At 30.7% G+C, this 27,343-nt stretch overlaps 5 protein-coding genes across 8 annotated transcripts; 1 reads left to right on the top strand and 4 right to left on the bottom strand.

The window, feature by feature from the left end:
• Positions 1 to 102: 102 nt before the first annotated feature.
• On the bottom strand, positions 103 to 4,086 carry LOC148191928 (vesicle-associated protein 2-1-like). 2 transcript variants are annotated; one of them, XM_088100724.1, is made up of 7 exons: positions 3,705 to 4,086; positions 3,440 to 3,510; positions 3,264 to 3,345; positions 2,320 to 2,435; positions 2,100 to 2,228; positions 1,153 to 1,221; positions 103 to 405 (listed from the first exon to the last, which is right to left on the bottom strand). In XM_088100724.1, the coding sequence occupies exons 1-7, from the start codon at positions 3,754 to 3,756 to the stop codon at positions 271 to 273; spliced, it is 654 nt and encodes a 217-aa protein (XP_087956850.1). In that variant the 5' UTR covers positions 3,757 to 4,086; the 3' UTR covers positions 103 to 270. The 2 variants fall into 2 exon arrangements, with proteins under 2 accessions (XP_087956850.1, XP_087956849.1); XM_088100723.1 differs by having other exon boundaries at positions 1,153 to 1,227; positions 3,705 to 4,083.
• Positions 4,087 to 4,788: 702 nt separating this feature from the next.
• On the bottom strand, positions 4,789 to 7,025 carry LOC124844663 (large ribosomal subunit protein bL19c-like). Of its 3 annotated transcripts, none has more exons than XM_047321643.2 (5): positions 6,879 to 7,025; positions 6,501 to 6,791; positions 6,252 to 6,338; positions 6,030 to 6,163; positions 4,789 to 5,115 (listed from the first exon to the last, which is right to left on the bottom strand). In XM_047321643.2, the coding sequence occupies exons 1-5, from the start codon at positions 6,900 to 6,902 to the stop codon at positions 5,007 to 5,009; spliced, it is 645 nt and encodes a 214-aa protein (XP_047177599.1). In that variant the 5' UTR covers positions 6,903 to 7,025; the 3' UTR covers positions 4,789 to 5,006. The 3 variants fall into 3 exon arrangements, with proteins under 3 accessions (XP_047177599.1, XP_047177605.1, XP_087956852.1); XM_047321649.2 differs by having other exon boundaries at positions 6,501 to 6,788; positions 6,879 to 7,022; XM_088100726.1 differs by lacking the exon at positions 4,789 to 5,115 and adding an exon at positions 5,152 to 5,837.
• A 2,482-nt stretch (positions 7,026 to 9,507) lies between these two features.
• LOC124844735 (NAD-capped RNA hydrolase DXO1-like) lies at positions 9,508 to 13,962 on the bottom strand. Its single transcript, XM_088100717.1, has 13 exons — positions 13,574 to 13,962; positions 12,725 to 12,972; positions 12,331 to 12,396; positions 12,140 to 12,218; positions 11,904 to 11,983; positions 11,785 to 11,808; positions 11,450 to 11,574; positions 10,899 to 11,115; positions 10,730 to 10,783; positions 10,576 to 10,622; positions 10,276 to 10,360; positions 9,917 to 9,980; positions 9,508 to 9,835 (listed from the first exon to the last, which is right to left on the bottom strand). The coding sequence occupies exons 1-13, from the start codon at positions 13,911 to 13,913 to the stop codon at positions 9,732 to 9,734; spliced, it is 1,533 nt and encodes a 510-aa protein (XP_087956843.1). The 5' UTR covers positions 13,914 to 13,962; the 3' UTR covers positions 9,508 to 9,731.
• A 3,341-nt stretch (positions 13,963 to 17,303) lies between these two features.
• LOC148191927 (calcineurin B-like protein 1) lies at positions 17,304 to 19,471 on the bottom strand. The gene is made up of 8 exons (XM_088100729.1): positions 19,399 to 19,471; positions 19,050 to 19,132; positions 18,521 to 18,580; positions 18,163 to 18,271; positions 18,014 to 18,066; positions 17,821 to 17,901; positions 17,580 to 17,692; positions 17,304 to 17,480 (listed from the first exon to the last, which is right to left on the bottom strand). Exons 1-8 carry the CDS (start codon positions 19,469 to 19,471, stop codon positions 17,414 to 17,416), a joined length of 639 nt encoding a protein of 212 aa, XP_087956855.1. The 3' UTR covers positions 17,304 to 17,413.
• A 3,611-nt stretch (positions 19,472 to 23,082) lies between these two features.
• LOC124837340 (serine/threonine-protein kinase SRK2A-like) lies at positions 23,083 to 26,388 on the top strand. The gene is made up of 9 exons (XM_047312673.2): positions 23,083 to 23,355; positions 23,648 to 23,722; positions 23,997 to 24,098; positions 24,176 to 24,229; positions 24,308 to 24,400; positions 24,482 to 24,574; positions 24,693 to 24,797; positions 24,889 to 24,987; positions 25,964 to 26,388. The coding sequence occupies exons 1-9, from the start codon at positions 23,230 to 23,232 to the stop codon at positions 26,231 to 26,233; spliced, it is 1,017 nt and encodes a 338-aa protein (XP_047168629.1). The 5' UTR covers positions 23,083 to 23,229; the 3' UTR covers positions 26,234 to 26,388.
• Positions 26,389 to 27,343: the final 955 nt, after the last annotated feature.

The following is a 27,343-nucleotide window of genomic DNA, read 5'->3' as shown; positions in this document are numbered from 1 at the left end:
TTTCAATCCGGTAAATTCAAACTCAAATTATCAGGAAATGAAGTTGTTGTTGAATTTAGTGTATATTTGTGTTAGAGGAGTATTATAATGAAAACCTGTAAATTACTAAGAAAACATTTCCATTCCTCTTGCAAGTATTTATGCATTTCTCATCCAGATAACAGTGCGAGGCGTATTGGAAAAAATTCTAATTGAAAAGAATGTTAAGCTTTAAACGTATACAGTGAACAATACGGAGAGTCTGCATGGAAATTTACTGGATAGTCTAAATCATTCTCTAGATGGAGAAGAGAATAAGAGTTTAAAAAGAAAGCCAAGTAAAACTCCAAGGACACCCACAAAAATGGCAAAGATGAAGGAAAAGCCAGGATCACTTTTTCTGTTTCTTCGTCTTTTCAGCATGTCCTACACAGTTAACACAGTAGATACATTAATGATATTTATAAATACCTCTCAAGTCTCAGTAATCAATACAACAGACAATTATTACAGATCCAACAGTCGCACTGCACCCAAAAAGAAACAAGACTTCCCTAATCACTTTTAGCTCTTACATACCTCATGTGCTCCTTTTTTTTGAAGGGGAGGCTTTAGTTTTACTGACCAAGTCAGTATTAATGCCCTCATAAAAAGTATTGGACTAACAAAAAGGAAAGGAAGCCAGAAGAACTTTATGTATTTTTTTGAAAGTGAAGAAATTATGTAACTTATCATTATATATAGTCAAGTATACAGGCTCAGATCATAATAATGTTCACTGCATTTCATAGGTCTATTATGTTTTCTATTGTACATTGTGATTTTTTTAGGAAAGAGAAGACTCTAAATTCCTATAGAAAATTATATTCAAACACCTGCTAGGGTCCAGGAAGTGAAAAGGAGAGAGATTTACAGAAAAAAGAAAATAGATAATATGATATGAAACGAATGTAAATTAATAGAGAAAATATAAGGTGGAAGAGAGGTGGAGACAATGTGCATGCGTATCAATATCACTGATGGTTCCAACTTAGGCTTCTAATTCTAATACTTGTTTATTCCTCACATTCAACTGAATCACCATGAGTGCATATTTGGAACAACAACTCCAAATAAAATCTTAACCAAAATCTTATGATAAAAGAGCGATGTTGGAAAACGCAGAACAATTACCAGTTCCTGTTGCAGCTGTCTCGTTTGTCTGACAGCGGCATCTCTTTCTTCCTTCAGATTCTGTAAAACCTGACTCTTAAAAAATAGAAATTTAATTTAAGCTTGACTGGCTAATATAATAAAGAATAGAACTGAAAAAGTAGAGAAGGTTTAATTGTCTGCAATCAACTGCCACAATTTAGGAAATGACTGACAATGAGCAATTAACGTGCAATTAGAGATAACAACTCAAATACAGAATACAACTCAAGCAACTATCCATTCGTTTTGGTGATACACAGATGGAGTCAGTATGCATGTGAATGGAATGAAATTAAAAGCAGTCGATACAACTGTCTTAACCTAAAAGAATAAACTGGTATCATAAATACAGTAGTAATTACTTTAAATTCAGCGTGTACAAATGATATAATCTATAAACAGTCCCACAAGAATTAAAGTTATAAGTATATTCTCCACAAATTAACTAAAGACCTGAGCATAACACTCCTTTCATGGGTCAATTTGTGGAGTGCACACTCTGCTAGATGTTTTATGCCACTTAAAAGCCGAGGAAACACCTCCATAAAATTATAAAGTAAAAACTAAGCAGAATAAACTAGATAGAGAAGCTTGATGCCACACATGCTTATATTTTCAATCAGAAGGGACCTATAGAAGGAAGTTCAAATGTTTCACTGATTTCAATTTTTATTTTGTCTTTACTTATCAATCTTAATATGTTTTCTAGCTTTCTCAAATACCAAGTCCTACGTTGTTTCCACCAAATGCAGCAAGTATCACGAGTAATAGGTTGTGCATGAACAAAGTGGAATTAATGCTGTCACAAAATCCAAGATACAACATATGGCATTATGGGTAAACACATAAAATTACGAAATTCAAAATAAAGAAAAAATGTGGAACTGATTTCCACGAAGGGTAATGGGGGAGGAAAAGAGACTCACAGAAGAGGAATCGAGTTTATGTGAGCTCCTTGATGCATCATCTTCAGAGCTTCCTTCGGGTGAGGCAGTAGAGATATATGCAACTCTTAATTTCAACTCCTCTATTGAATTACCACTTTCCTTATTAAACTGCAAGTGAAATTAACAGTATCAGTGATAAATTTTTGCTCTTCAATCTGTATAGTTGATCCCGTATAAAAGACAGTGTTGGCCCTCTTACAGTATCTGCTGGGAGGTCGTCAACATCAGTATTTGGACTCACTATTGTACTCTGTAAGAGAAACTTGTCTTTACATTGCATGTCTGGAGGGTATTCCCGTTGGGCTTGGAGGGTGACTGTACAAAATAAAAATTGACAATATGACAAATTCTACTACCATAGACTGGGAAGAGTTCTGGGCTCCTAAGCAAATAAATTTACCACAAGAACAGTTCATCTAGATGGAACAAAAAAAACCTGACATAGAGCATCACAAGCTCAAATAAAGCTCTTAATCACTTATTCCTAGTCCTTTGCAGGAAAGAAAAACTTCCATTATTGATCAGTTGAAATTTGCAGTTTTCACAGACCTAAACATCACCCTCCGTTTCCTCCTACACATGTAATGTATGAAACAGCAGATTTCTAAAATTTACGTCCACTAGATGTGCATTCAATAACCTGTTCACATGCATATATGCTAGAGAAGTGCTAGCAACACACTTCCTAATATCTTATTTGCCTTTGCTTAAAATTATTAGAAATTAAAAATCATGAGGGGAAAGTTTAATAAATACTTGTAATTAATGTCAGCAAATAAATAAAATTTGTCTTGATAACATTTTTCCTTTTCATTTGGCTAAAAGGTGAGAATTTTGCTTTTCATTTTATCTGATCACACCACCAATCAAAGATATCATAAAAGTCTTAAAGCAAAATAAAACGGTTTTGGTAACGTGTGCTCTCCAGGGGCTAAGGAATCAAAAGCAAAATCTATCAATTTTCTATAATCTATCGTAATTATTTAAAGAAGACAGTATCAGAAACTTGTCTTCATTTAAATATTTAGTAGTTTCCATTTTTTAAAATCGCTTCAGGTATATATCTAACCCAAATAAAGATAATACGTATCATAATCAAAGAACTAGCCTTATAAGTAACTCGGTAATATTAACATGCAGCACCTCTGATGATACAGGAGTCCCAGGGGTGTACGACACCGGTGTTAGGTCGTACGAAGTATTTCTTGGGAGAAGTGGTTTTGACCTGTCAAGGAGAAAATTAAGAAAAATACACTGGAATCACATGCATTAAAAAGAAAGCAAGAGCATATCGAGGAACATTTAAGTTAAAAAAAAACCTTGAAAGCAACATGATTCTGTGTGTTATTGAGGACCTTAAGATCGCAAAACGTTTGCTTCTCCAACTCAACTGGTTACAAGAAAATCGGGAGAGTAAATAAAGCGATAAACGTGTCTAATGATTAATATTATGAGAAGGAAGTGATGGTAAAAAGAAGAATATAGAAAAAAAGAAGTGATTTTTGTGAAAGAAAGGAAAAATTAAACAGCAATTGGTAAGAAAGAGCGAAAGGGAATTGAGAGAGAGAGAGAGAGAAGACGTACAATGGAAGCGGAGTTCGTCGGGACTAACGGAGATGAGTTGAGAGGCGGTCATGGCGAAGAAGGGGAATGGGGGAAAGGGGGAATGGGGAATGGAGGAAGGAATGAATTAGAGTGACATCACATCGCATGAAGGAGAAGAGGAAGAAGAGATGTGTGATGGAACGAGGAGTATGGGGCACCGATGGCTATAAAGTCCTAAACTAAATTATGCAGAATTTTAGCCACCGAGATCGCTTTGAGCCTTCATACTCCTCCACACTGTCTGTCTGTGCCATCTGGTTTTGGCAGAGGCACTGAATACAGAGAGAGAGAGAGAGAGAGAAACGCTGCTACACTCTCGCATCCTTTGGGGCCACCTGCAACCTACTCTGTGCACGTGTCCTTTTTAAATATATTTTTTTTTTATCACTTTTTATTTTTTTTTCTATATTTTGACCCAGAAAGAGGAATGATATTGAGAAAACTTATCCCGTTCCACTGTTTAAGCACTTTAGTTTATATTTTTTAGATTTAAATTAATTTAATTTAAACGGGTTTAATTTTTTTTAAGAAAATACAATAAAAATATTTTTAAAAGTTAGTTATAAAAATCTATAAGTAGTTGTATAATTAATAACATACAAAAAAATATAAGCTCAATTTAAATTGGATCTATTTTCAAAACTAGATCTGAAACCCAATCCAATAAAAACAAGATTATAGTTCCTCTGATCTTTAGCCAATTTTCAACTTTTTCAAATTTTAATTTCTTAAATTAAATGTTCAATTTTTTTAGATTAGTTATTAACACTACGTTGTTCTAAATATGTCATTAATTTTTTTATAAAGTTAATGCTCAATATTATATTTTTCCAATACTATATTTTTCCAATACCTATTAAGTTTTACCTCACTTCTAATTGCTATGTACTCCTCTCTTTTTTCTCTTTCATTTTTACTGCATAAAAAATATGTAGAGACCCTTGGTCTCCTATTACACATAACATATTCATCGAGGTATTGATATATTCATATTTTCTTTTTAATGAAAGTAATGGTTTTCTTTTTCACAGATTCGCTTTCTTAAAGTATGTATACATTATAGTGACGCAGAAGAAACACTTCAAATTTCTCGGAGCTATCAAGGTTCAGCAGTACACTTGTTTCGATTTCAGGGAAGATAGGATGTCTGTCAGGGGAAGAAAAATGATATATTCTACAACAGAACAAATTGAAATAATAGCATTAAAGCCCCGCAACACTTATCATGGATCAGTAGATTACTTCGAAGATGAACGTAGGGAAAAGTGGGGTATCTACGTATCATTTGAAAGTGGAGAATCTCGGAAGCTTGTCTCTCAGATAGTACAATCTTGCCCTCCTGACTTTACGATGGCTTACCACTTTGATTTCTTTTATGTTCGGTGAGTAACTGTCGCAGTAAATATAAGCATCATATAAAACAATATATCACAAGAAAAAGCCGGTTAAGATTTCATAATACAATCTACGAATATGAAAATTCATATACAATGGTCTTTAGACATCCATTTGTAACTTAACTTAAAACAGAGAACTGTTTGGGCAATTAGCTTGAATAAATAAATTCAGATATTCTCAATGCTAATTTCATTAACCCTTAATACACAACACAGACAGAACACAAACATTAAACATAGAAACATTGCATATGTTCGTTACCAACCAACAGAAATGTAGGTCATATATTGAAACAGATATGAATCTCACCCGCCATCCTTCAGGCTGATATGTTTTCCAATACCAATTTACCACAACCAGAATTCTTATTCCCTGAATTTGGTATATCCAGGGAGGGTGGTAGATCACACAAAAAAGGATTTGTCTTCTTTCAAGTTTTAACCCTCCCATGGAAACCGAATAAACCCCATTTTGTAAAAAAAAAATTGCGATGAAAATAGTCTCATGCTTCAATTTATTGTGGAACAAGGTTACCTTAAGATACCATTGATCAGAATCCCACAACCAATGTCCAAGCTAGGTGATTTCAAAAGGTGCACAGTAGCAAATTGAGCAGGCATAGACGATGTAATCTAAATCTTTGAAAATGACAACTCCTAACCATTTCTTTTTCCACAGCTTAGTCATCCAAAGTCTTCAAATTGACTACAGTTCCTTTTAAGTAACAAAGATAGCTTAAGTATTCATCCCAAATTCCCAGTTTTTAGTAGGAACATGGTTTATATAATTATACCCCTAATCACAACAATAGGATAAACAATGATGTGAAGCAATGGTCCAAATAGTGGAAAAGCAAATGGCAATAATAGTCTTTAAATACAAAATTCTAATAAAGAGGAAACTCACATTGGGAAGACTATCTCAACTCCAGTGCCGGCAATGATTCTTCGGATTCGAATAGTTGTGTGAATACCAGCATTTTGTTTTGAGATGACAATCCCCTTATAAATGGACAGCCTACGCTTGTTCTCAGGAACCTCCTGCAAGAAGAACGAAATTAAATCACCATAAAATTCATGTCACTTCAGCACTCTTCTCAAAATATATCTTAAGTAATAAAAAGAATACCAATTTGATTTCGACAATATCCCCAGTCCTAATGTCTGGCGTAGGTCTTTCCTTCTCCGATGCCTCAATTGCCCTCTGATTTAATATCTGCATCGACAACAACAACAACATCATGCATTTTACACTTCGTCCATCTTCTGTCTTTTCCCTACACATTCTCACACACATACGCGCATGGAAAGGGTGCAGACTGTGGAAAACTAATTGGTAATTAAAACACACAGGCTAATTTATGGCGCCTCTAATTACCCCCATAACGTCTCCAAGCTTTACTCTGGCTTTTCGGGGCAATTTCGGAGCTTCAGAATCCGAAAGCTGTTCTGTTTCGCCTTCCGAAACGTCATCAACATTATCCAAAGGAACATCTTCGGTGGCTTCACCACCGCCTTCGAGGTTGGAATCAGCTCTCACGACGAAACTAGACTTAGCAGTAAGAGGAGTGCAACGCCATGAAATTGGAGTCGAAGAAACCCTAGAAATTAACGCAACGTTACGAGGGGAAGAGGAAGGAAAAGTGAGCTTAGGCGCAAACAGTGCCTGCTGCAGTACAATTTCCGTATCAGTAAGGAGACAGAGAATATGAAAATGTTTAGGTTTCCACGTTTAATGTAGAGGCGAGAGAAAAACCTGAAGAAGAACTTGAGAAGCCATTATTAGGAAGATGGGAATAGGGGTTGCGCTTCAGTGGGTAGGAGACATGGCAACACTTCAAAATGTAAGAAGAATTGGAAAGCTGTAATGGAGAAGACCTTATCTGTTTCTATCCGTTCCACACGTGCCAACTACACTTTCCTTTTTCCTTTTATTGGGCTGGGCCTGGTCCAAAAATTAGGGGCCCCAACAAAGTCCATTACTTTCTGGGCCGGATCTTCCCCACTCATGATTGAAGAGAGTTGCTTCCTCCACCACCACCAACGCTCCCTGCATCACCCCATACCTAATTTGTTTTTTTATAAAACGGATGTTAACATTTGTTGATGTTGACATCCATTTACATATTTCATATTTTAGTTTATTATTTTTATTTAAAAAAAAAAAACTTCAACAGATGTACTAAGATTCGTTTAATAGATTTTTAAAAAATATTTTATTTATTATTTAAATAATAATATAAAATTAAATTAATAGTAATTATTTTATTAAATAAAATAAAATAAACTTATAAATAATTAAGTAATAATTTTAAAAAAATTAAATAATATTTATATATTAATTTAAAATATAAAAAATTATAAAACTAAAAACTAAAAAAAAACTAATTCAACAGATGTGGCAAATCCATTTAGTAGATTTATAACAAAAAATTTTTAATTATTATTTAAATAATAATACATAAATTAAAATTAATAATAATTATTTTATTAAATAAAATAAAATTAATTTATAAATAATTAAATAATAATTTTAAAATAATTAAATAATATTTATATATTAATTTAAAATATAAAAAATTAAAAAATTAAAAACTAAAAAAAATGTGACCACATCCATTTTAATATATTTATAAAAGATATTTTAATTATTATTTAAATAATAATATATAAATTAAATTAATAATAATTATTTTATTAAATAAAATTGATTTATAAATAATTAAGTAATAAGTTTAAAAAAGTTAAATAATATTTATATATTAATTTAAAATATAATAAATTAAAAAACTAAAAATTAAAAAAAAAAACTCAATATGTGACATGTGAGAACCTGATTTAATTAGCACACAAATCCATTCTCTGATCATCATTTATTGCACCGTGCCACGTCAAAACCCACTCACTTCCACTCTGCATGCGCCTGCCAAGTGTCAAGGCTGGAACCTTTGGAAATTTGTAGTGGAAGACAAGTGGCATCCGTGAATTGGACACTCGTCCTACGAGAGAAGGGAATTGATTTTCTGAAAAACCTTCTCCCCATTCACGCATACACCTTTCTTCTTCCTCTGAACCAAACGTTTCAAATTCTCCAGCTTCTCTCTAAACCATTTTCATCTTCTCTCTAAGATAACTCACCGTCATTCTCTCCAATCTCATTTCAGACACCGTAGAAACATTCTCTGCACTGTGAGCATCATTTTGAACCGAACAGAACTGAGAACTGAACTGGTAAGTTCTCGTCTCTGCACCTTCATCTATTTAGTTCATGCGAACCAAATTCTGGTTGCATGCATGAGTTATAGGTCTGAACTTTGTGTCATTTTTGGTATCTTAGATTTAGTGAAAATCGTGGAGTGATTCGTTGGGTAGAAAGCTGTGAGTGATCGAGAGAAATCCTTAAGCATTTGGAAGAGCACTACTGAACCAGGTAAGGGAAGCNAAAACATGAAATTAAATGCTGTCACAGACAAACTACAACAGATATCAAAGAATTTACTAATTGGATATTAAAAATTGGAGATGGAAATATGAATTTAAATGAAAGTGATGAAGGCATTCTTGAAATACAAACAAATCTTCTAATTCAAATTAGTGAATCATCTTTACTATCACTAGTCCAATTTTTCTATCCTGAATTTGTGAAATACAAACAAATCTTCTAATTCAAATAGTGAATCAACTTTACTATCATTAGTCCAATTTTTCTATCTGAATTTGTGATGAATATGGTGTCTCTAAATTTTTTATTAATGGAACAATTCTAGGTCTAATGATTTAATCTGTAGAGTAGGTTAATGATTCAATGTTGTCTTTGATAAATGACAAGAAAATTACTTATTTACGTTCAGACACACATTGCCAATAAGTTGAGGACCAACAAATTCAAGCTGGTGGTTTACATTAGAATTCTTGAATGATATCAAATGTTTAGGATATCAAATCATCGATCGAGTTGCAAGAATGTGTTCCAATTATGTTTCTAAGAAACATTAATAAAGCAAAAGGTCTTTGTAATTACACAAGGTTGCAAGTTAATCACTTAGTCAAAATGTGATTTCTGCTACCTGATTCAAAACTTAGTGTTTTCCAATAAAAGGAGATTTGGAAGAATTTAAATTCAGCTGAGTGGCAATAATGACCATTTCTTCTTAGATTTTCATAATTTCAACCTGTTTTTTCAAAAAAATTTATATTCCAAAATACAAAATAAAAATAAATATTTTAAGTTATATAATTCAGAATATATTTGTATGCTGAATTATATATTGTATGCTGAATTATGTTGTCTATGTAGTTAGTGTTTTCTAATGTTAGCTCTTAAAAGAAAACTTAAGCGACGTTTTTTCCGACAAGTTTAGAAAGCGGAAGAGCACAAAGCCGAGAACAGTAAAATGAAAAACTATATTCTAACTAAGCAAGGCCATACACAATATTTCAGCAAAATTCTATAAAATTGTGAATGCAATTGTCAGCACTCACAGAGGGTAACCCTATATACTAAAAAGGTTCGTGAAATGATCAAAGTTGCCGGGAAAACACCAGACTTGATTCCCCTTACTTCGCGTACCGGATTGTTTAAAAGATAACAGCTAAGGTCTCAAAATTTTCACAACAGCTCCAAATGACTTGCAATTACATCTGGGCAGGACTGGGCTTGCAGAAGCTCCAGACGGTTGAAAGGTGGAGCAAATTGCAAAATGTAATCTTCATCTGAAACAAAAATACACACGAAATAAAAGCAATCGGTCACTACTTCAACAAAAAAAAACAGAGAGCGCGTATACTACTCACCTTCTTTTACTGTTCCATAGAGCCAGCATAATACCTCATCTGCAAAAGCCAAGCAGACTCCTCCCTGCCAACAGATTTTGTTAATTATCATGAAAAGCAAAGTGATCACACTTCAGAACTTACAGATATAAATGTGATTTTATCCTCCTAAGATGATATTGAACGATCCTTAATTAGCTATGCAACGATTAATTGCACTTATAAGTATGTACTTTTTATCATTGATGTGAGAGAAGGAAATAACATCTGGAGCGTTCTCCATGACCCACAGGGTGTGCTTACTGCAGTTTTAATTAACTAATGATGCAGTATCAAGCCACATAAAAGATTAGCCACCTTTCACCCTACAGCAGTTATACCTGCCAGTAGTTCTTCATTTTTACTCTCTGAGTTATATCTTTGGTTCTAAGTCTTTCTGTCCGAACAAGACGACCTGCATCGTCCCTGTAACACAGTGAAAATAAACAATATAAACACACTAAAGTAGAAACCAGTAGCAGTATGAGTTTTCAGTTGTCATGCATGCCAGATGTAAGAACAGAACGTTAAAATGAGCAGAAATCAATGTTCCAAACCTAGTTGAATTGAGTAACTTTCCCACACCATGTTAAAAGAAAATCAAAGATTTTGTAATGATATGAAGCAGAAACAACAGTTACCTAAATCCTATGACAATATATGGAACACCCGCCAGAAATGACTGGATCTGCAAGCACAAACAGAGTCAAATATATCATAAAAATTGAAAAGGGAACACATGGAGATGAAAAACAAATGATAATTCAACTGGATCATAAAATATAGGAAATTTACCCAAAACTTCAACAGTTTTTCTCTCTCAAATCTTTCCTCAGTATGATAATTCAACTGGATCATAAAAATGACAGTCTCATATTATTAAGCCAACATAAATGTGTTATTAGAAAAGAAAAATAAGAGCCAAAATTGAAATATAACACAAGACAGCCAGAACTATATGAACCTCACAACTAGTCTTCAACTCCACATAGAATCTCTTTCCGTCATTAGTTGAATCACAGCAATCCATCTCAGCACCCATTAAGATGCGGTGAGCTCCTAATTTTGTCTTAATCACAGAACAGAATTCAACATTGGCATCAACATGATGTATCCCTTCTCCATCTGCTCTTCTAGGATCTTCAGTGGCGAGGCTCTCAAAACAATATCCTACATAACATCTAATTTCCAAACTCATTAAGTTTAAGGCTTATCTCAATAAAATCAAAAAAAAAAATGGGGGATAAAATTTTTAATTTGAATATTAGTTAAAGCTTGAGCAGTAGAAAGCAACACATCATATTTTTTTACAATATATGGCATTATTTACAATATAAGGCATTATTAGCAAAATTCTTTTCATTTTCCCTAACATCTACTCTTTTTTGTTATATTGATTACTGCTCTTTAGCACAGTCAACATACCCAAATAATCTGCCTTGATTGCCGCTCTGTTGATTATATCAAATATTTACAGATCCAAGAATCAAGAAATTCAAAGGTAGGTGAGCCTACCTCCTACGATCTAAATCACTTTGCGGTCTTTCTGGTAGCTTATGCACATCAAGATAGACAACCCCATTCCTTTTGTGCACTCCCATTTCCCAAGGCTCATGACGGATATAAGCTGTTGCCAGTATCTGCTGGGACAAAAGTAATTGGTTAATATGCGGCAATCACAGTACCACAACCAGAATTTGTGTCTGACTTCGTGAGCTTGAGAAAACCCAAGGCGATACCAAAAAAATGTTCAACTAAGGTTATCACGAATTGGGTTAGAGTTTTCTAAAAATCAAAGATCAGAGAAGATTCTGACCAAACAGCAAACAAATTCAAAATGTATAAATTACCTTGTTAAGATTGTTACGGAATGTCTGCAAAGATAAAACAAGAGTGATGCCCAATGATCAGAAATTAGTTTAGTAATACAAAAATGTTTTCAAAATATAGGTCATAATACATATCTTACCACAAAATGAATGTTTTGAAGAGGAATATTTTTGTCTCTAATGCAAGCAAGAAGATCACCAAAGCCCTCCGAGCCTATGTCTGCTTTACAAATTAACAGAACAAAAGTATTGGTAACATAAATAGTGGTGTACAACTGGACATTGTTTCTCGTGCACAAATCGTCCAAGTAGTAGCATTCCATAATCCAACTAAATTCACAAACCAGAAGATTAGATTAATAGACAGATCACGTGCCTTTTTTGGGAATGAATGTATCATAACCTTCATTCAAATCAGCTCCAACATCCTCAGTAATATGGCGCTTAAAAAGTCTCTAAATAAACAGGAAAAAGAAATCACTTAAATGAGCATAATACCATGACAAAGTATTGTAAAGAGAACGAAACAAAAAGCAATAAATTAATTGAAGATATCAAACAGCTCACCAAACTACGGTCATCGAAGTGTACTTCTCCGCCTTCTACACGACTATAGCAGGCAACTTCACAAGGCTACCAGAATAATCAAGAAATCATAATGCCGTAATCAGAACAATAAATCAAAAAAGGCAATTTATAACATAACACTAAACCGATGAGTCAAGAAACCACCACAGGTAAAAAAACAGTAGCTTCAATGTTTAAATCAGAGTAATTTGTTTCTAAAATACAACCAATAATTTATTTTCCTTGACTCACCAGTTTAAACATAATAAGTAAAGTTTAATATTGACACATAAAATTCTATCTTCGTGGTAATTTCTCAAATTCTCAAAGCAAATTGAACAATCAATTGCTTGATGTAGCAGCAGTTAAATATAGGAAAATAGGATTCCCCTACCTCCTGAAAAGCAATGCACTTTCTTGACAGAGTTTCTTCACTTTTTGAAAGCTTCAACTCAGAGACAAAGCGCTCATCATGGCGACCATTCTGAAACCTATTTCCGTATCCAAAATTCTGCCTCTGAGGATAAGGTCCAGGTCGAGGAAGAAGGCCAGCCCCTCTATCATTTTGATACCCTTGCTGCCAACGACCACGGCCAAACCCCCCTCTACCCTGGTTATTTGCATTGCGGGTGGCAGGCAATACTGCCAGAGAAAATCACATCTTGCCATAAAACGAATTAAGAAATAAAATCAACAATGATTTTTTTTTTTTTAATTCATCAACATTTTTAACTTCTGCAGAAAAACAGAAGCACCATTATGGAACGAATACCTAAAATTCCTGGCAACAAGCAATCAAACCTTTTTATATTAAGTAGGGCTGACTAGAAAGTCAAACCACAAACAATGATTTATAGTGAATCATTTCAGATTTACACACAAACATTAACCTCTAAATCATCCCTAATGATTTCGCTCATAATTTTTCTCGGTCTCCCTCAACCTCTAGTAATAGGATTGTCCTACGCCTCATTCACTCTATGTTTTTCTACTCCTTTTCTCTATACGTGCCCGAACCACATAAGCTACCCAAATTTTCACTATAATAGATTCTTTTACAAGTAATACATGCTATGTTTTTTCCTATCAGGTATAGTAATTCATGATCGCATATCATGATTCGTTCACACGGAGCAACAAGACTAGCACTCACTAATTAATTATCCAATCCATAAATCACGAAAAAGTAGCAAAACAATTGTTCAGCGCATGCTTCAACCGAAAAGAGAGAAAGAGAATTTACCAGGAATAGGATAAGGACTTTTGGCGAGGGTTTTACAGTAATCTTCGTTATCGGAGTCGAACAGATCTTTGTCTTCATAGTCGTGAGGGTGATCGTCTCCGTCCTTAGTGCTGTCTACGACGTCTCCATTCTCCTCGTCATCTTCGGCTCCGCTGCTGCCGCTGCCGCTGGCGGAGGAGGAGTCCGCGGCGCCCTCGCTGGATTTCGAGGAAGAGGCCGAAGACGACGAGGCTGAGGAAGAGGAAGCGGCGGTGGAGGAGGAAGTGGAAGCGGGGGAGGAGTGGGACCCATTGTCATTGTCGGAATCTTCGCCGAATAGGTCCTTCTCCGTGAAATCCATTGAGCACGCTTTTCGCGTTTCAGTGGGATGCAATGCTCATCAAGCATTCTTCATTTCTAGTTTTTCTCTCTTTTATTTGGGCCACAGCTTACAACTCCGTCGCAGTAATTGCTTTTTGCACCCATCATCTTAAAATTACAAATTGCCCCTTTGGTTTTTTTAATTATAAAATTTGAAAACATATTCCAGAATGTATTTTCTTATCCATAAATATATTACATCTCTGAGTTACATTCCTAAAATGTATCTTCTAAATTCTAAAAGTTTATTTTAAACTATATAATCTAAATTATATTTTTAAATCTATAAATATTCTGAATTATACAACTAAAAATATGCATATAAAATTTAGAATATGATTGTTAATTTTAGGATTAAATATGTTTTTTTTAATTTAAGTAAAAATTGTAAGTAATTATTTTTTAAAATTTTTGATTAATTTAATCTTTAAGACTTAGTTATTTAATTTTTTAATTAAATTATTAAATTATTAAATTTATTTGATGTTTCAAATATATTTTTGAATTTATATTAAAAAAATTATATTTCAAACATCAAATAAACTTATTAAAATTTGGTTACATATTTATAAAATTAAAAAACTAAATTGGATAACTTTTTTAAAAATGAACTAGTTTTAATTTTACTTAAAATTAAAAAAAAAATATTTAATCCTTAATTTTATATAATTTAGAATAAAATTTTTAATTTGAAATTTGAAATTCTTAAAAAATAATTTGCGTTATTAAAATATGCATAAAAGTAATTATGAAAGTGAAAAAAGCAATTTCCTATCCAATATTTACACAGGGACAATTGAGAATTATCAATAAAATAAAACCAGTAATAATTGGTTATGAAATTATTCAATCAGAATTTGTGGTGCATGTAATTTTATAAGAGTTGGGATGAATGACATATTTGGTAGTTTTCTTCTCTACTGTAGATTTTTGTTTTTGAGTAATTAAGTTTGTTTGAGTTCAAACACTTGTTCAACAAATTAAACAGCATTCCATCAATAGTGAATTATAATATCCACATAATCTAAGAGGATTTTAATGAAACTAATAGTTTTAAATTTTTAACTGATGTATGGTTACTTAAATTGATCACTTTTATAACTTTGAAATGTTTATTTATCTATTTAATTATTATTTTCGAAATTTAACATTAATTAAAAATTTATAACTCATGATCTTAATCTTAGAGTAATTTTATATTATATGTATTTAATTGATTATGATGTAAAAACAGAAAAAAGGTGTAATATAAAAAGTATGTACGGGAAGAATCGTCTCATTTCTTTTACAAAACATAGAAAGTCTATTAATTATGTCACTGAAAACCAGTTCAACAAAAACGTTGGCTTTCAAACTTTACAAACTAAGAAGAAGGTAAAGATATACACTTAAATTCAATTGACCTGAAATAAAAAAACAGAGTGCTTATTAATAATGTGAAATTAAAAAAAAAACGACATTGAGAAATTCCATAATTATTTCAAAAGGTTGAGATAATAAAATTTATTTCATATTTTTATATCATAAATACTTTAATAGATACTAAATAGTTTCTTATTAAAAAAAACTACATTATATAATGGATGATAGAAACGGACAGAGTATAACTTATTTTAAATAAAATAATTTAAAAAAATCATAAGATACCTTTATTATAAACTATATAAAAACATTAGAAAACTACAATGTAATGTTTAAGTCAGTATTTTGGTTATTATTATCGTTATCTGTTCATGTTTATAATAAGACATAATTACCATACAAATCAGAACATACATAACAAGTGTACTATAACTTATATAACATTTAAAGCAAGTGAAACACAAAATATATAATTTTATCATTACCTCATTAAAGTATAATATTAGAATTTTTTTCTTATTAAAAGTTCATAAACTCCATATATAAATTTAATAAACGAATTATATAATTGTATATTAAAATTATATTTGTTCAAATAAAATACACATGTTAAAAGTTTCTTCTTACTTGATCGAAATCTTTTAGATAAGTAAGATCATCACGTGTATAGAAACACTTTTACAAGTTAGATATGTATTAAATAATAAATGCAATAATAATTAATAAATATGATATCTTTAAAAATGTTCTTTTTATAGTATTTCAAATGAATTCTTTTTCTGAATAAATACAAACTGCGGTCAAACCTGATACAGGTGACTCTAAGATATTTTTATCATTTACTACACCCTTATTTATATTTAATGTATCTTATTATCATAAATGAAATTAGAATAACTTTTACAGATATTCAAGAAAAAATCGTGTACAAATATGTCATTTTTTCACTGTGTTTTCGTGATATAATTAAAGTTATAAGTACAAATTTAAATATAAAATTATATATTACAACTATTTCAATAATTACCACTCACATTTATTAGTTTACAATGCTTAATCGACCTTCAATAGTAAAAACAAGGTATACCATATAAAATACAATTATATATGAATTATAATTGAAAATACCATTAAAATCATATCATATTGTTTAATGGAAATATGTTTGCCTAATCAATACAACTAAAAAAAATATAGAATGCATTTTACTGTTATTTGAATAACAAATTGTAAACAATGAAACATATGTTTTTTGAGTAATAATAATATCACTTAGTATTATGTTCTCTTAATTTGTAGAACAAATTGTTACTTGGGTATTTTAGTTCGCCACTCGAACAATAAATACATTTCTTATTTACATAAGACAAAAACTTAAAAGGGAAGAAAGAGTGAAATATAGATTATTCCAAAATATATTTAAAGCACGAAGAAAAAGAAAATAAAAGGAAATCAATTCCTAAAAATAATTATAAAAAGTAAGAAAAAAAGTTACCTGGTGAAATGAATAAAACAACGTAATAATATTATTAATTTTTTTTATATAATTTTAAAACTACAGTCAACATAATATCACCTTTTGATTTTAAATCATCAGGTTGAGAATTATACTATCATTGAATAAGATATTTGGTGAAATCGGTCTTGTGTCCAATACATTAAAACAACAAAAAGCAAAATCTGAACAATTAGATAAAACTAGCCAAAAATTGTTTCAAAATGGGTAGTGATTTTCCTTAAAAATATATTTTTCAAAATGTATTTTGCTTTTATCATAAAAGTAAAGTGTTTATTGTAAAAATCAATAAATTTACCAGTTTTCGACAGCCAGTGAATTTTATCTTTTTGTCAGCATTTTTTTATATTTTCCTGTCTTAACTTCATTTTTCCACTTTTTTTTGGCATGCAACCAGTTTAAATAAAATAAAATTTGGTGTTAATTAGAAATATATTTTCTATATATATATTTTATTATTGATTGCAATTTATTGAAAATAATATAAAAAATTAGAGTAGTCTAAATTCATTATTTTGAGAGAGACAAAAAGAAAACAACAACCAAAATAAGTAAGTTAAAGTCAACGCACTACTAAGTAATTATTGAACCACAATAAGCCCTCATTCTGCAATTTCATCCTCCACCTTTGAATGAAACACAAAACTTGGAAAAGCAGTTGTCACGTCCCTGCATTATTTTCATAATTCACGAATTAAAAAATAATAATTACAATTTTTAAACAAAAGTGATTGAATTTTTTTTAATAAAAAAGTTATTTCAACATACCTCAAGTAGGGTAACGTCATAACTTTCAACAATGAAGGGTTTTCATAAACGAAGTTTTTCCACTCATATTTGTCTATTTTCCCATCTTGATTAGGATCAGCATCCATGAAAGTCTGCTCATAAAAATAAAATGTCAGAACATTTTAATTTTTTTAATTTTGACATAGGTAATGAAAGATTAAGAGGGTATTAATAAAAGTAATACGAAAGCTTAAGCGTTTTTAACAAACGTTAAACTCACCTTGTTAATAATTGTTTCTATCGTTTCCTCTGACAACTTAATTTCCGCTTCACATAGAAGTGCATTTATCATTTGCTTGACCTGCCAAAAATCATAGCATAGATAAATTATGTATATAATTAAGAACATTTAGATTGAAATTAATTTCATTTATATAAAGAATGCATGGCAGAAAATGATTAGCATCTTATACCTCATGACGCTCTATGAATCCTGTGTTATCTAAATCGTACAGCTTAAACGAAACTGCAAGAAAACTCACAGGAAAAATTATATCAGTTGCTTTAAGGATAAACCAAAAGATTAAGATTAATTAAACAGGTTTTGATTCAACTTATTTACAGTCTATTTTGACTTCCATTGGTGCAGATGGGTGAAAAACATTGAGTGCTCTGACGAAATCACCAAAGTCAATCGCTCCTTTCTTTTTGACATCAAACAAATCAAAGATCTGCATGTTGAAAAAATTGTTAAGAGAAGTAATTATAAGTTATCCATTTAATTAAATGAATCTAATAGTAATTAGAAGGATTAGCTATTATGAGTTCTGAATTATAGTACAAAAGATTTTCCAAAAATAAAATAAAATTACACTACTTGTATTACAAAACATTTATTTAAAGATATGTGGTGAATTTGCAAACAATATTAACTATAATGGAACAAATATTTAAAAAAGAAAACAAATATTGTAAAGTACCCGACTCGTAAAGAGGTTTTCCTTCTTCTTATTATTAAAAATTGCCAGTTGAAATTCCTCCTGCAAAAGAATACTTATTCTCATTGTCAGACCAACTATAATGTAACAAATATATATATATATATATATATATATATATATATATATATATATATATATATATATATGTATGTATATATATATATGTATGTATATATATATATGTATGTATATATTGAGTTATTAATTAAGATGTAAAGTATGTTTTGTATATTGAATTTCTTTTAAAGTGTGTCAGTTAAGAAAGATAGAATCAAATAATTCCCTTTAATAGGTTATTTTGGAAAATAGTGTCATTATTAAAGAAAATATTCAAACATAGTAACACACAGTTATTGGGTTAATATTAAACTTTAAGTTTAACTCAATCACACAAAACCAACTTATAGAATGAGGTTTGCATCCACTTATAAATTATGAATTGACCTTATCTTTAGTTAATGTAAGACTTCTAACATGTTATAAAAAAAATAGAAATTTTATGTGTTACCTTGCTTATCAGCCCATCATCGGTGACTGACCTGCTAATGTTCTTAAACAGCTCATATAGTGCTTCAACATCACTTACACTAACTGAGAAACCAAAAATTAACAAATAAGTTAAATCTATAAGAGTGTCTATATATATGTGTGTGAAATATAGGTTAAACAATTGAAAAAAAAATGCATCTCACGGTCACTTTATTTTGTTTTGATCTACATGACATGTGCAGTAACAACATCAATTTATTTTCCCATAAATAAGGTTTGGTTTTGTCTTGATAACAATCAAATAACAATGTTACAATTGTGGAAGAATCATAATTTTGTAATATTGATCATTAAAAAAAAAAACTTACAAGCTGTCTCTGACGCAAGAGCAAACGGATCTTCCATGGGAATCTCCCTAACTTTGGAGTGAAAACAACCCATTTATGAAGGGAATATTATAAGCAACTGAACACGTACTAGAGTATGTGTTCGAGCATTAGTTGAATATGTTGCTAAAACATCTTGAAATTTCCAATTGCAAACCCAGATTCAAACATCACAAGAAGAAAATAGTCAATAATAAATCAACATTATTACGTCAATTAACATTGTATGGAGCAGATCAAAATAGATTAAGCATCACATGATATTTGATCACACAAAAACATGGCTGAGTGTACGTTATAAACGACAATTTCTGAATTGTTTGTTAAAAAAAGAAAAACATTGCAGGAAAAAAAGATGATTTTGAGCATTGACTTATCAAGACAACATGGACATTTACGAGAAAGTATGAACGATCAATCACTAACATGTTATAGGTTTCTCGTTCTGGAAAAAAAAACGCGCAGATGTAACAAACTCATAAAAACAACAATTTCACAGATTTGATCAATAATATTGTATAAATTAAGCATTCCATAACCAGAATCGTATCGCTAACTCATACATCAAACAAGGAAACACATGCTAATTTATATAAAACCCAGTAAACAGATGATGCAATTGTCAAACGGAAACAAAATAAGATCCGTTAAATTTTGAGACATTCTCGTCATGCACGCACAAAAACCTAATACCAATGAACGTGAAACCCTAAGCAAAACATAATAATCTCGATAAAACATTTCATGTGTCATGAAAGAACACGAATTTTGGGACATAGTGTCGTGCAAGAATGACATGGGAGAAAAGACTCACCAGCTTGAAAACTTGGCCACCAAAATTGGCGTTTGATGTTTTAACTAAATATGTGGCCATTGGTACAATATTACTAATAGAATATAAAGAGAAGAAAGTGAAATCTAAGAGTAGATTTATAGAAGGGGTGTTGGTGCCATTATTGTCCTCAACCTAAGTAAGGTTGGCAATGGCCAACCAAAACCATTTAAGACAAATCATAACCAATTACATAATCTTAAAAACAAACTAGACAACTATACAATAACTTACCACATTAATTGTAAAATCCAACAACAAAATTCATATTTCATTATTTAAAAGCAGTGTAAGAAATGTGTCTGTATTCAGTTCTATTATTATATATGATAATAAAAAAATATTTTTTATCATAATTTTTGAATGAATAAGATAATTTTTATAATTTTATTATAAATAATTTTGTTTATTGAAAGTAGTTAATTAAATTTAAAAAATAATTATAAATTTAAAACTTAAGATAATGAAAAAGAATTATATTAAAACAAGTAAAATGAGTAAGAAAATGTGTCCACGTAAAAAAACAGTTATGAAATGGTTATATATAAATCAATCATCTTTATTAATAGGCAAGTTGTTAGACTTACTTCTTAAATTAAGATTTTTTTTAAATCATAAATTTAATTTTTAACTATCCTATTTAGGAATAAAGTTGGGTCTATTAAGAAGGAAGTTCACTAGAGAGACACAATATCAATGAGATCTATTTCTAATCATATAAAAGATTGACATAACTTTTTACTCAAAAGTTTAAAGTAATGTATTAATCGGCATAATAGTGTTTTATTTTTTAATTTTTATCGAACGTGAGACTTAGACTTATACTTGAATTTTCAAACAATAATTTTCACAATTCTCGTGCTTTGTATACTTTTATGCAAAAATTTTCGTATTTTTATACTTTATTGGTATACATAATTTATTTCTTTGCTATGTGGTATGGTAGAGTGTTACTAAATATATATTAATATTACTTTTTCGTTAATTTCTTGAAATAATTTGTAAAAATAATAACTGTCGGACAAAATGGTGTTTTCAGTTTCCGAACATGTAAAGTATGCGTGCGGTCTTTCTTTTAACTTTTGATAGTAGCTTTTATTTAACCATAAAAATTGATTTTTCATAAATTATTTAGTATTATTCGTAGTACTAAAGTAGCGCCTCTCTTTTTTTCCTCAACACATTCCTATTTAAAAAAAATTAACTAGAAATTGAAGATAATTAAAGAATATGATCCAAAATTATAAATAACTAAAAAAAAATACTAAGACCTTAAATAGTAGTAAGAGAACAAATTTATGTTAACATTAAAAAATTCAAAAACGGAATACCGTGAGCCATGCGTCGAATTAGACGAAGACTGATTCTTCTTTATTTTTCAAAATTCTAATTTGATTTGATGGCTCACCAACCCACCGGTGAGGTGAAGCCTAAGATTTTTTTATATATTAATCTCTTTTGAAGTACTTACCAATAATTATTTTAATATGTTTTCGTACACATGGATTAAAAGGGAATTCTCATTGGAACTATTCTCAAAAAGAGAATTAAATTATCTGAGATATTTTTTCGGAGTTTAAATGAATTCAAATATATATATGTGTGTGTTTGTTTAATATTTATACTCTTTTTATTCGTGATGGATGTGAAAAAACCAACTGTTATAACTGGAGTTGCTTTGTGGGTCGTTCAGATAAACACGTTACAACAAATTTAACGGCGGAGATGAATCTATTTATGGTGTGTTCGCATTGACTTTAAAATAAAATAAAATAAAAACGTCAATGTTATGAAAAAATAATAAGTAGAAGAAAGCTTAATCAGGTGGGACCCAGTGCCGCGGGAACGTTATTCTCCAAATTTCAAAGCGAAAGCAACCTTATCATGCCCTCCATTCCAGCGTACGCACGCTTAAATATATTCTTTTTCTTTATTTTATATTTTAACATTATTCTTTTTTTCTCTCTTTACAAATTAAGAAAAATATCGTATTCGCTTCAATTATTATAGTTTTTTTTTCTGACTTGAAAAGATTCATAAAATAAAATTAAAGATTAATTTTTAGAATACTAAGATACCTTTTAAAAGAACAATGCAAATTTTTATATTAACAATACATAACAATTAAGTTGTTCAGTTTGTTTACAAATTTGGTAACCCATTAATTTTAAATTAAAGTCTTTAACCTATGCACTTAATGTTTAAAATGTTATGTTAATATAACTTGATAAACCTTACAGGATTATGTTTCACACCTAATTTATATTTCTCTCATCTATATTTTTTATCCGACAACCCATTCTCATTTTCTTTTGGGTATGGCTCATACTACCGTCTACACTTAAAAATCTTCTTTTTTTTTGGTTTTTTCTCACGACATGTATGTTGGTTGGATTGGAGTGATCATCATTATCAGTTACCAATGATTAACAAATTTTGGTATGTAATGAATCCCCCTATCTTCTTGTCCATCTATTTATGTAACAATCACATATAAATGCCACTCCTTGTCTTTGGTGTGAACGAGGATGTCGTAATGGACAGTTAGCTTGCTAGCAGCGACTAATTTCTTTGGAGTAAACTTTACTTTTGCCTCTTGAATATGTCCTTGTCTTTTACACTGTTTTGATCAAACCTCAGCACCGTACTTGGTACTCAGAACTAAGAATTTATACCTAAAAATAATGAACATAAATTGCTTTTACAGTTGAAGAACGAGTAAAGACGGTGAGTTCTTTTTATTGAGTTTTAACTATTTTCCGCTTACCTGCCTCCATTGATTTGCACATGCTTCTTTCCCTGTTGCCTTTCGATTTTATTTAGTCTTCTTTGTTTTCCTTGTGTAACTGTTTATTATATTTGGCCTCATTGGACTTTTAATGTAGGGTGATAAAGAGTATATAAAGCCATATCCATTTCCTTATTTGGGTTTTCTATTGTGAAAAGGTTTGGTCTGATTTGAGGCTTTGGTGAGAGTGGATATGGAAGAAGAACGATACGAGACTCTGAAGGAGCTTGGTTCGGGGAACTTTGGAGTGGCAAGGTTGGCCAAAGACAAGAAGACAGGGGAACTTGTTGCTATCAAATACATAGAAAGAGGAAAAAAGGTCATGAAATTTTATCAAACATTTGATGATTCAGTTTTTCCTTGAGGAATCTCAATTTGACTTATTCAGATTTCTCTTCTGCTTTGCATTCTGCCTTGACGCTTTTCGGATCTCATTGTGTCAGAAAGATATTTATCAATTTTGTTCATGACCACTGTTTCAAAATAACTAGCTCATCTCACCTTATCCTCCTTATCCTTGGATCAACCTCACATTTTTTGTTTTCTGAATTTTTTTCCCAAATTCGTTCTCATCTTACATTCCTCTGAGTAAGTTATGTTTGCCGTTTCAGATTGATGCGAATGTCCAAAGGGAGATAGTAAACCACCGATCTCTAAGGCATCCGAATATTATTAGGTTCAAAGAGGTAAGAGTTTGTTTCCGTTCTCAAGCTGTTCCTTGAGTAGGATTTTTTTTTAAAGTTATGTGATAGTTGTAAGAATGTTTTGCTCTTACAGCTTTCATACAAACACAGCTTCTACTTCTGCTTCAGACTTGACTTTAGAATATAAACAAAACAAAACTGTGTAGTTCATTGATGTTATTGGCTCATAAAGAAATGCAGGTGTAACTCATTATAGAATCTATTGAGAGCTCTCTGAAGTTGTATACTCATTCTGGAAGTCAGATTTTTTCTGCAGGTATTTCTGACCCATACTCATTTAGCTATTGTCTTGGAGTATGCTGCTGGAGGTGAACTCTTCGAGAGGATATGCAATGCTGGTCGATTGAGTGAAGATGAGGTTGATCACTTGGTTGTGTGTGTGTAGTGTCCTCTGTAAGTACAAGTGATGGTTTTGATGAATTCCCTTTATCGCAGGCAAGATTTTTCTTCCAGCAACTGATATCTGGAGTTAGCTATTGTCATTCCATGGTATGTAGGCATTCAGAAAATTTTGATGTTGTCCATTTAAAGCCTTTGTGTAATATCATATCATGTATCCTGCTGCAGCAAATATGTCATAGAGATCTGAAATTGGAAAACACTCTACTTGACGGAAATCCAGCTCCTAGACTTAAAATTTGTGACTTTGGTTTCTCCAAGGTCTGTAACATCTCACCAAAGTGAACCTTTTTCATATATTTGTCTGTTGAATTCCCTAATCAATTTAATATTCAAATGCAGTCTGCTTTGCTGCACTCTCAGCCTAAGTCAACGGTTGGAACTCCTGCATACATTGCTCCAGAAGTTTTGTCACGAAAGGAATATGATGGAAAGGTATTGTGAAATTCGCTTAATAGTTTTGCAAAGTGAAGCTTGCTGTATCACATCAAGTTAACAGTTCATGACAATGTGAAAACATGCTTAATTCGGTCTCAAATTGGGAATTCTGTAGATTGCAGATGTTTGGTCGTGTGGTGTGACTCTTTATGTGATGTTAGTTGGAGCATACCCATTTGAAGATCCAGAAGATCCTAAGAATTTCAGAAAGAGTATTGGGGTGAACTCTTACTTGACTTAAAAGAGATCCTTTATGATTAATACCTTTGATCTATAGCAGCAAGATTAAACTCTGATTCTCTCGTTGGCAGAGAATTATGAGTGTTCAATACGCCATACCCGACTATGTTCGTGTTTCTAAGGAGTGCAGACATCTTATCTCTTCTATTTTTGTTGCTAATCCTGCCAAGGTACGTAACTATCATTAGTACTGTCATATATACAAAACTACAAATGATTATGTGCAGACAGAGGCTAAATACTTGTAATTAGAATGATTAAGTATTCCTAAACATCATATGTCTATAGTTTAGTGTTGAAGATTCAAATGTAACGTATCACATTAAGTAGAAATAAAAAAAGAGATACTTAGGAATATTTATACTGAATGGGAAGTGTATTAATATGAAAGGAACTCACTTGTAAGACAGATTGTTGAGAATCCAAGTAAGTTTAACTCTTTGTTCACTTGAATGGGTTTGGGGGAGAGTTATTGAGTGGATTTTGAGAGGATTTGAAAATAATTTTTTTTGTTATTTATTTGAGTGAATTTTGAGGTAAGTGAAAGTGGATTTGGAAGCAACGTTTGTAAGAATTAGTGTAAGATTTGATTGATGTGACAGATTAAAAAATTTACTTCTAAATCCACTCTCATCTACTTCCAAATCCATGCAAATAAACAACAAAAAAAATTATCTTCAAATCCTCTCAAATCCATTCAATTCCTCTCTCCCAAATGCATTCAAGTGAACAAAGCCTAAGTCTCATTTTTTATAGAAATGAAAAAGTTAAGCAACATAAAATAGAAAACTCATAAATTTATTGTCTTAAAGTTTTAAATTAAAAATAATATGAATCTTTTATGTTGGTTGGGTTGAGATCTTACTGGTGGTGTTGTGTTTGTTGAGTCTCTTTCCTTGAAAGACCCATCATTTAGTTTGTCTTAAGTTTTTAACACTTTACTACATTCCATAATGTACTTGACTAAATTCATACTTAAATTTATAATTGTCATGAAAACATGTTTGCAAGTTATCAATATATGGTTGATATAAAACATTTCTCCATTTTGTTTGTGACTAATCTTTTTCATGTGTGTTCAAGTGATTTGATTTGTAATAATTGAAGTGTATTAATGATTTGTATTATTTTCATCCTTGTTGAAAGAGGATCACCATGTCGGAGATAAAACAACACCTTTGGTTTAGGAAGAACTTGCCGAGGGAGATAATCGAGGCTGAAAGAAGGGGTTACGAGGAAACACAAAAGGACCAACCAAGCCAGAGTGTGGAAGAAATAATGCAGATCATAGAAGAAGCAAGGACAAAAATTCACACTCTTGAGCAAACTTCGACAGGATCGTCGAACGTTGTACATGTTGATGAGGCTAACGAGGAAGTTGAAGACCACTTTGCCAAAAATCTAGTCCTTGAGTAATTTATGGTTGAGCATATATATAATTTTTTTTTACCAAATTTACTATGCCTTCTTCGTGTGTGAGGTATATAGGTTGGGTTTGGAACAATTTTATCACTTCCAATAGAAGTTCACACTTTCTTAAAACACCTAATTGAAAAACAAGTTTTGTGTAATGATCTTGTGTTCATATCTACTTATATATTCATTTAATTATCTTATAAACAAATTATTATTTTATAACTAGTGATGATTTATATATTCAAGTAATTAGTAATTTTATTTCAATATATATATATATATATATATATATATATATATATATATATATATATATATATATATATATAAACATGTTATTTCTTATATTACTTAATCACAATAATTTATATAACATAATATGAAGCAAAATATTACATTAATTAATTAAAAGATAAAAGAAGTTATATTAACATTTCTTTCATCTTTACTTTTGTAATTTATTTATAAAACATCCATTCAATATTTTTACTAATTATTTCATATTTATCCAGTTATTTTATACTTCTATTTTATATTTATATCACTATTATTCCTTTTTCGATATTCTATATTGTAAAAAAGTATATATCTTTTTTACATTGAATACTTGATATTATATTATTTTATTTGTTATGATATTTGTTTTTTATAAAAAATTATTTAGTTCATATTTAGAATAATTACTTAAAGGTGTATTCATTTTCTAATAAAAGTGAGAATAAGATAAAAAAAACTTATTTCCATTGAGTATAAAGAGGAATTTATATTTTGAAAATAATGTTGAAAGTCAAATCTACGTCTCTGTCTTATTGTAATTCCTAACAATAATTATTCATAAATGATATTATTAAGGAAGTTATAAGGTCAACTTGTTAGAAATCTAATTATAAGTTAAAAAAACGAAAGATATATAAATATTGAGCATTAAAGTTTTGTGTTGAAGGGTTGCCATGATTTTTTTTTAACAACTCATAACTCATAAATAGTAAATCTTTTTAAACTATGTTACTAAAAAAACTTTCAATAATAATATCAGAATTAATAATTTATCCCAATTTTTGACTCGTATGAAAATAAGTATATCCTATGATAAGACCCAACATTAGTTGA

Source organism: Vigna umbellata, chromosome 10 (genome assembly GCF_029865625.1).
Source record: "Vigna umbellata cultivar VRB3 chromosome 10, Vumbellata_1.0, whole genome shotgun sequence".
Lineage (NCBI taxonomy): Eukaryota > Viridiplantae > Streptophyta > Magnoliopsida > Fabales > Fabaceae > Vigna > Vigna umbellata.
Note: the sequence above shows the minus strand (reverse complement) of the source record. Positions and strands in the feature narration are given on the sequence as shown.

Excerpts from the sequence above, each read along its gene's own strand:
- LOC148191928 (XM_088100723.1), bottom strand. The coding sequence starts at position 3,756 with ATGACCGCCTCTCAACTCATCTCCGTTAGTCCCGACGAACTCCGCTTC. Across the intron at positions 3,346-3,439 it reads AGAATCATGTTGCTTTCAAG|GTCAAAACCACTTCTCCCAA; the intron begins GTTTTTTTTTAA and ends TCTCCTTGACAG. Across the intron at positions 2,229-2,319 it reads ACGACCTCCCAGCAGATACT|TTTAATAAGGAAAGTGGTAA; the intron begins GTAAGAGGGCCA and ends TTTCACTTGCAG.
- LOC124844663 (XM_047321643.2), bottom strand. The coding sequence starts at position 6,902 with ATGGCTTCTCAAGTTCTTCTTCAG. Across the intron at positions 6,339-6,500 it reads AGCTTGGAGACGTTATGGGG|ATATTAAATCAGAGGGCAAT; the intron begins GTAATTAGAGGC and ends TTGTCGATGCAG. Across the intron at positions 6,164-6,251 it reads ATATTGTCGAAATCAAATTG|GAGGTTCCTGAGAACAAGCG; the intron begins GTATTCTTTTTA and ends TTCTTCTTGCAG.
- LOC124844735 (XM_088100717.1), bottom strand. The coding sequence starts at position 13,913 with ATGGATTTCACGGAGAAGGACCTATTCGGCGAAGATTCCGACAATGAC. Across the intron at positions 11,984-12,139 it reads TACATTCATTCCCAAAAAAG|ACATAGGCTCGGAGGGCTTT; the intron begins GCACGTGATCTG and ends TTTGTAAAGCAG. Across the intron at positions 9,836-9,916 it reads CTATGGAACAGTAAAAGAAG|ATGAAGATTACATTTTGCAA; the intron begins GTGAGTAGTATA and ends TTTTTGTTTCAG.
- LOC148191927 (XM_088100729.1), bottom strand. The coding sequence starts at position 19,471 with ATGGGTTGTTTTCACTCCAAAGTTAGGGAGATTCCCATGGAAGATCCG. Across the intron at positions 19,133-19,398 it reads TCTTGCGTCAGAGACAGCTT|TTAGTGTAAGTGATGTTGAA; the intron begins GTAAGTTTTTTT and ends TTGGTTTCTCAG. Across the intron at positions 17,902-18,013 it reads GATTCATAGAGCGTCATGAG|GTCAAGCAAATGATAAATGC; the intron begins GTATAAGATGCT and ends GATTTTTGGCAG.
- LOC124837340 (XM_047312673.2), top strand. The coding sequence starts at position 23,230 with ATGGAAGAAGAACGATACGAGACTCTGAAGGAGCTTGGTTCGGGGAAC. Across the intron at positions 24,099-24,175 it reads GTCGATTGAGTGAAGATGAG|GCAAGATTTTTCTTCCAGCA; the intron begins GTTGATCACTTG and ends CCTTTATCGCAG. Across the intron at positions 24,798-24,888 it reads ATTTCAGAAAGAGTATTGGG|AGAATTATGAGTGTTCAATA; the intron begins GTGAACTCTTAC and ends TCTCGTTGGCAG.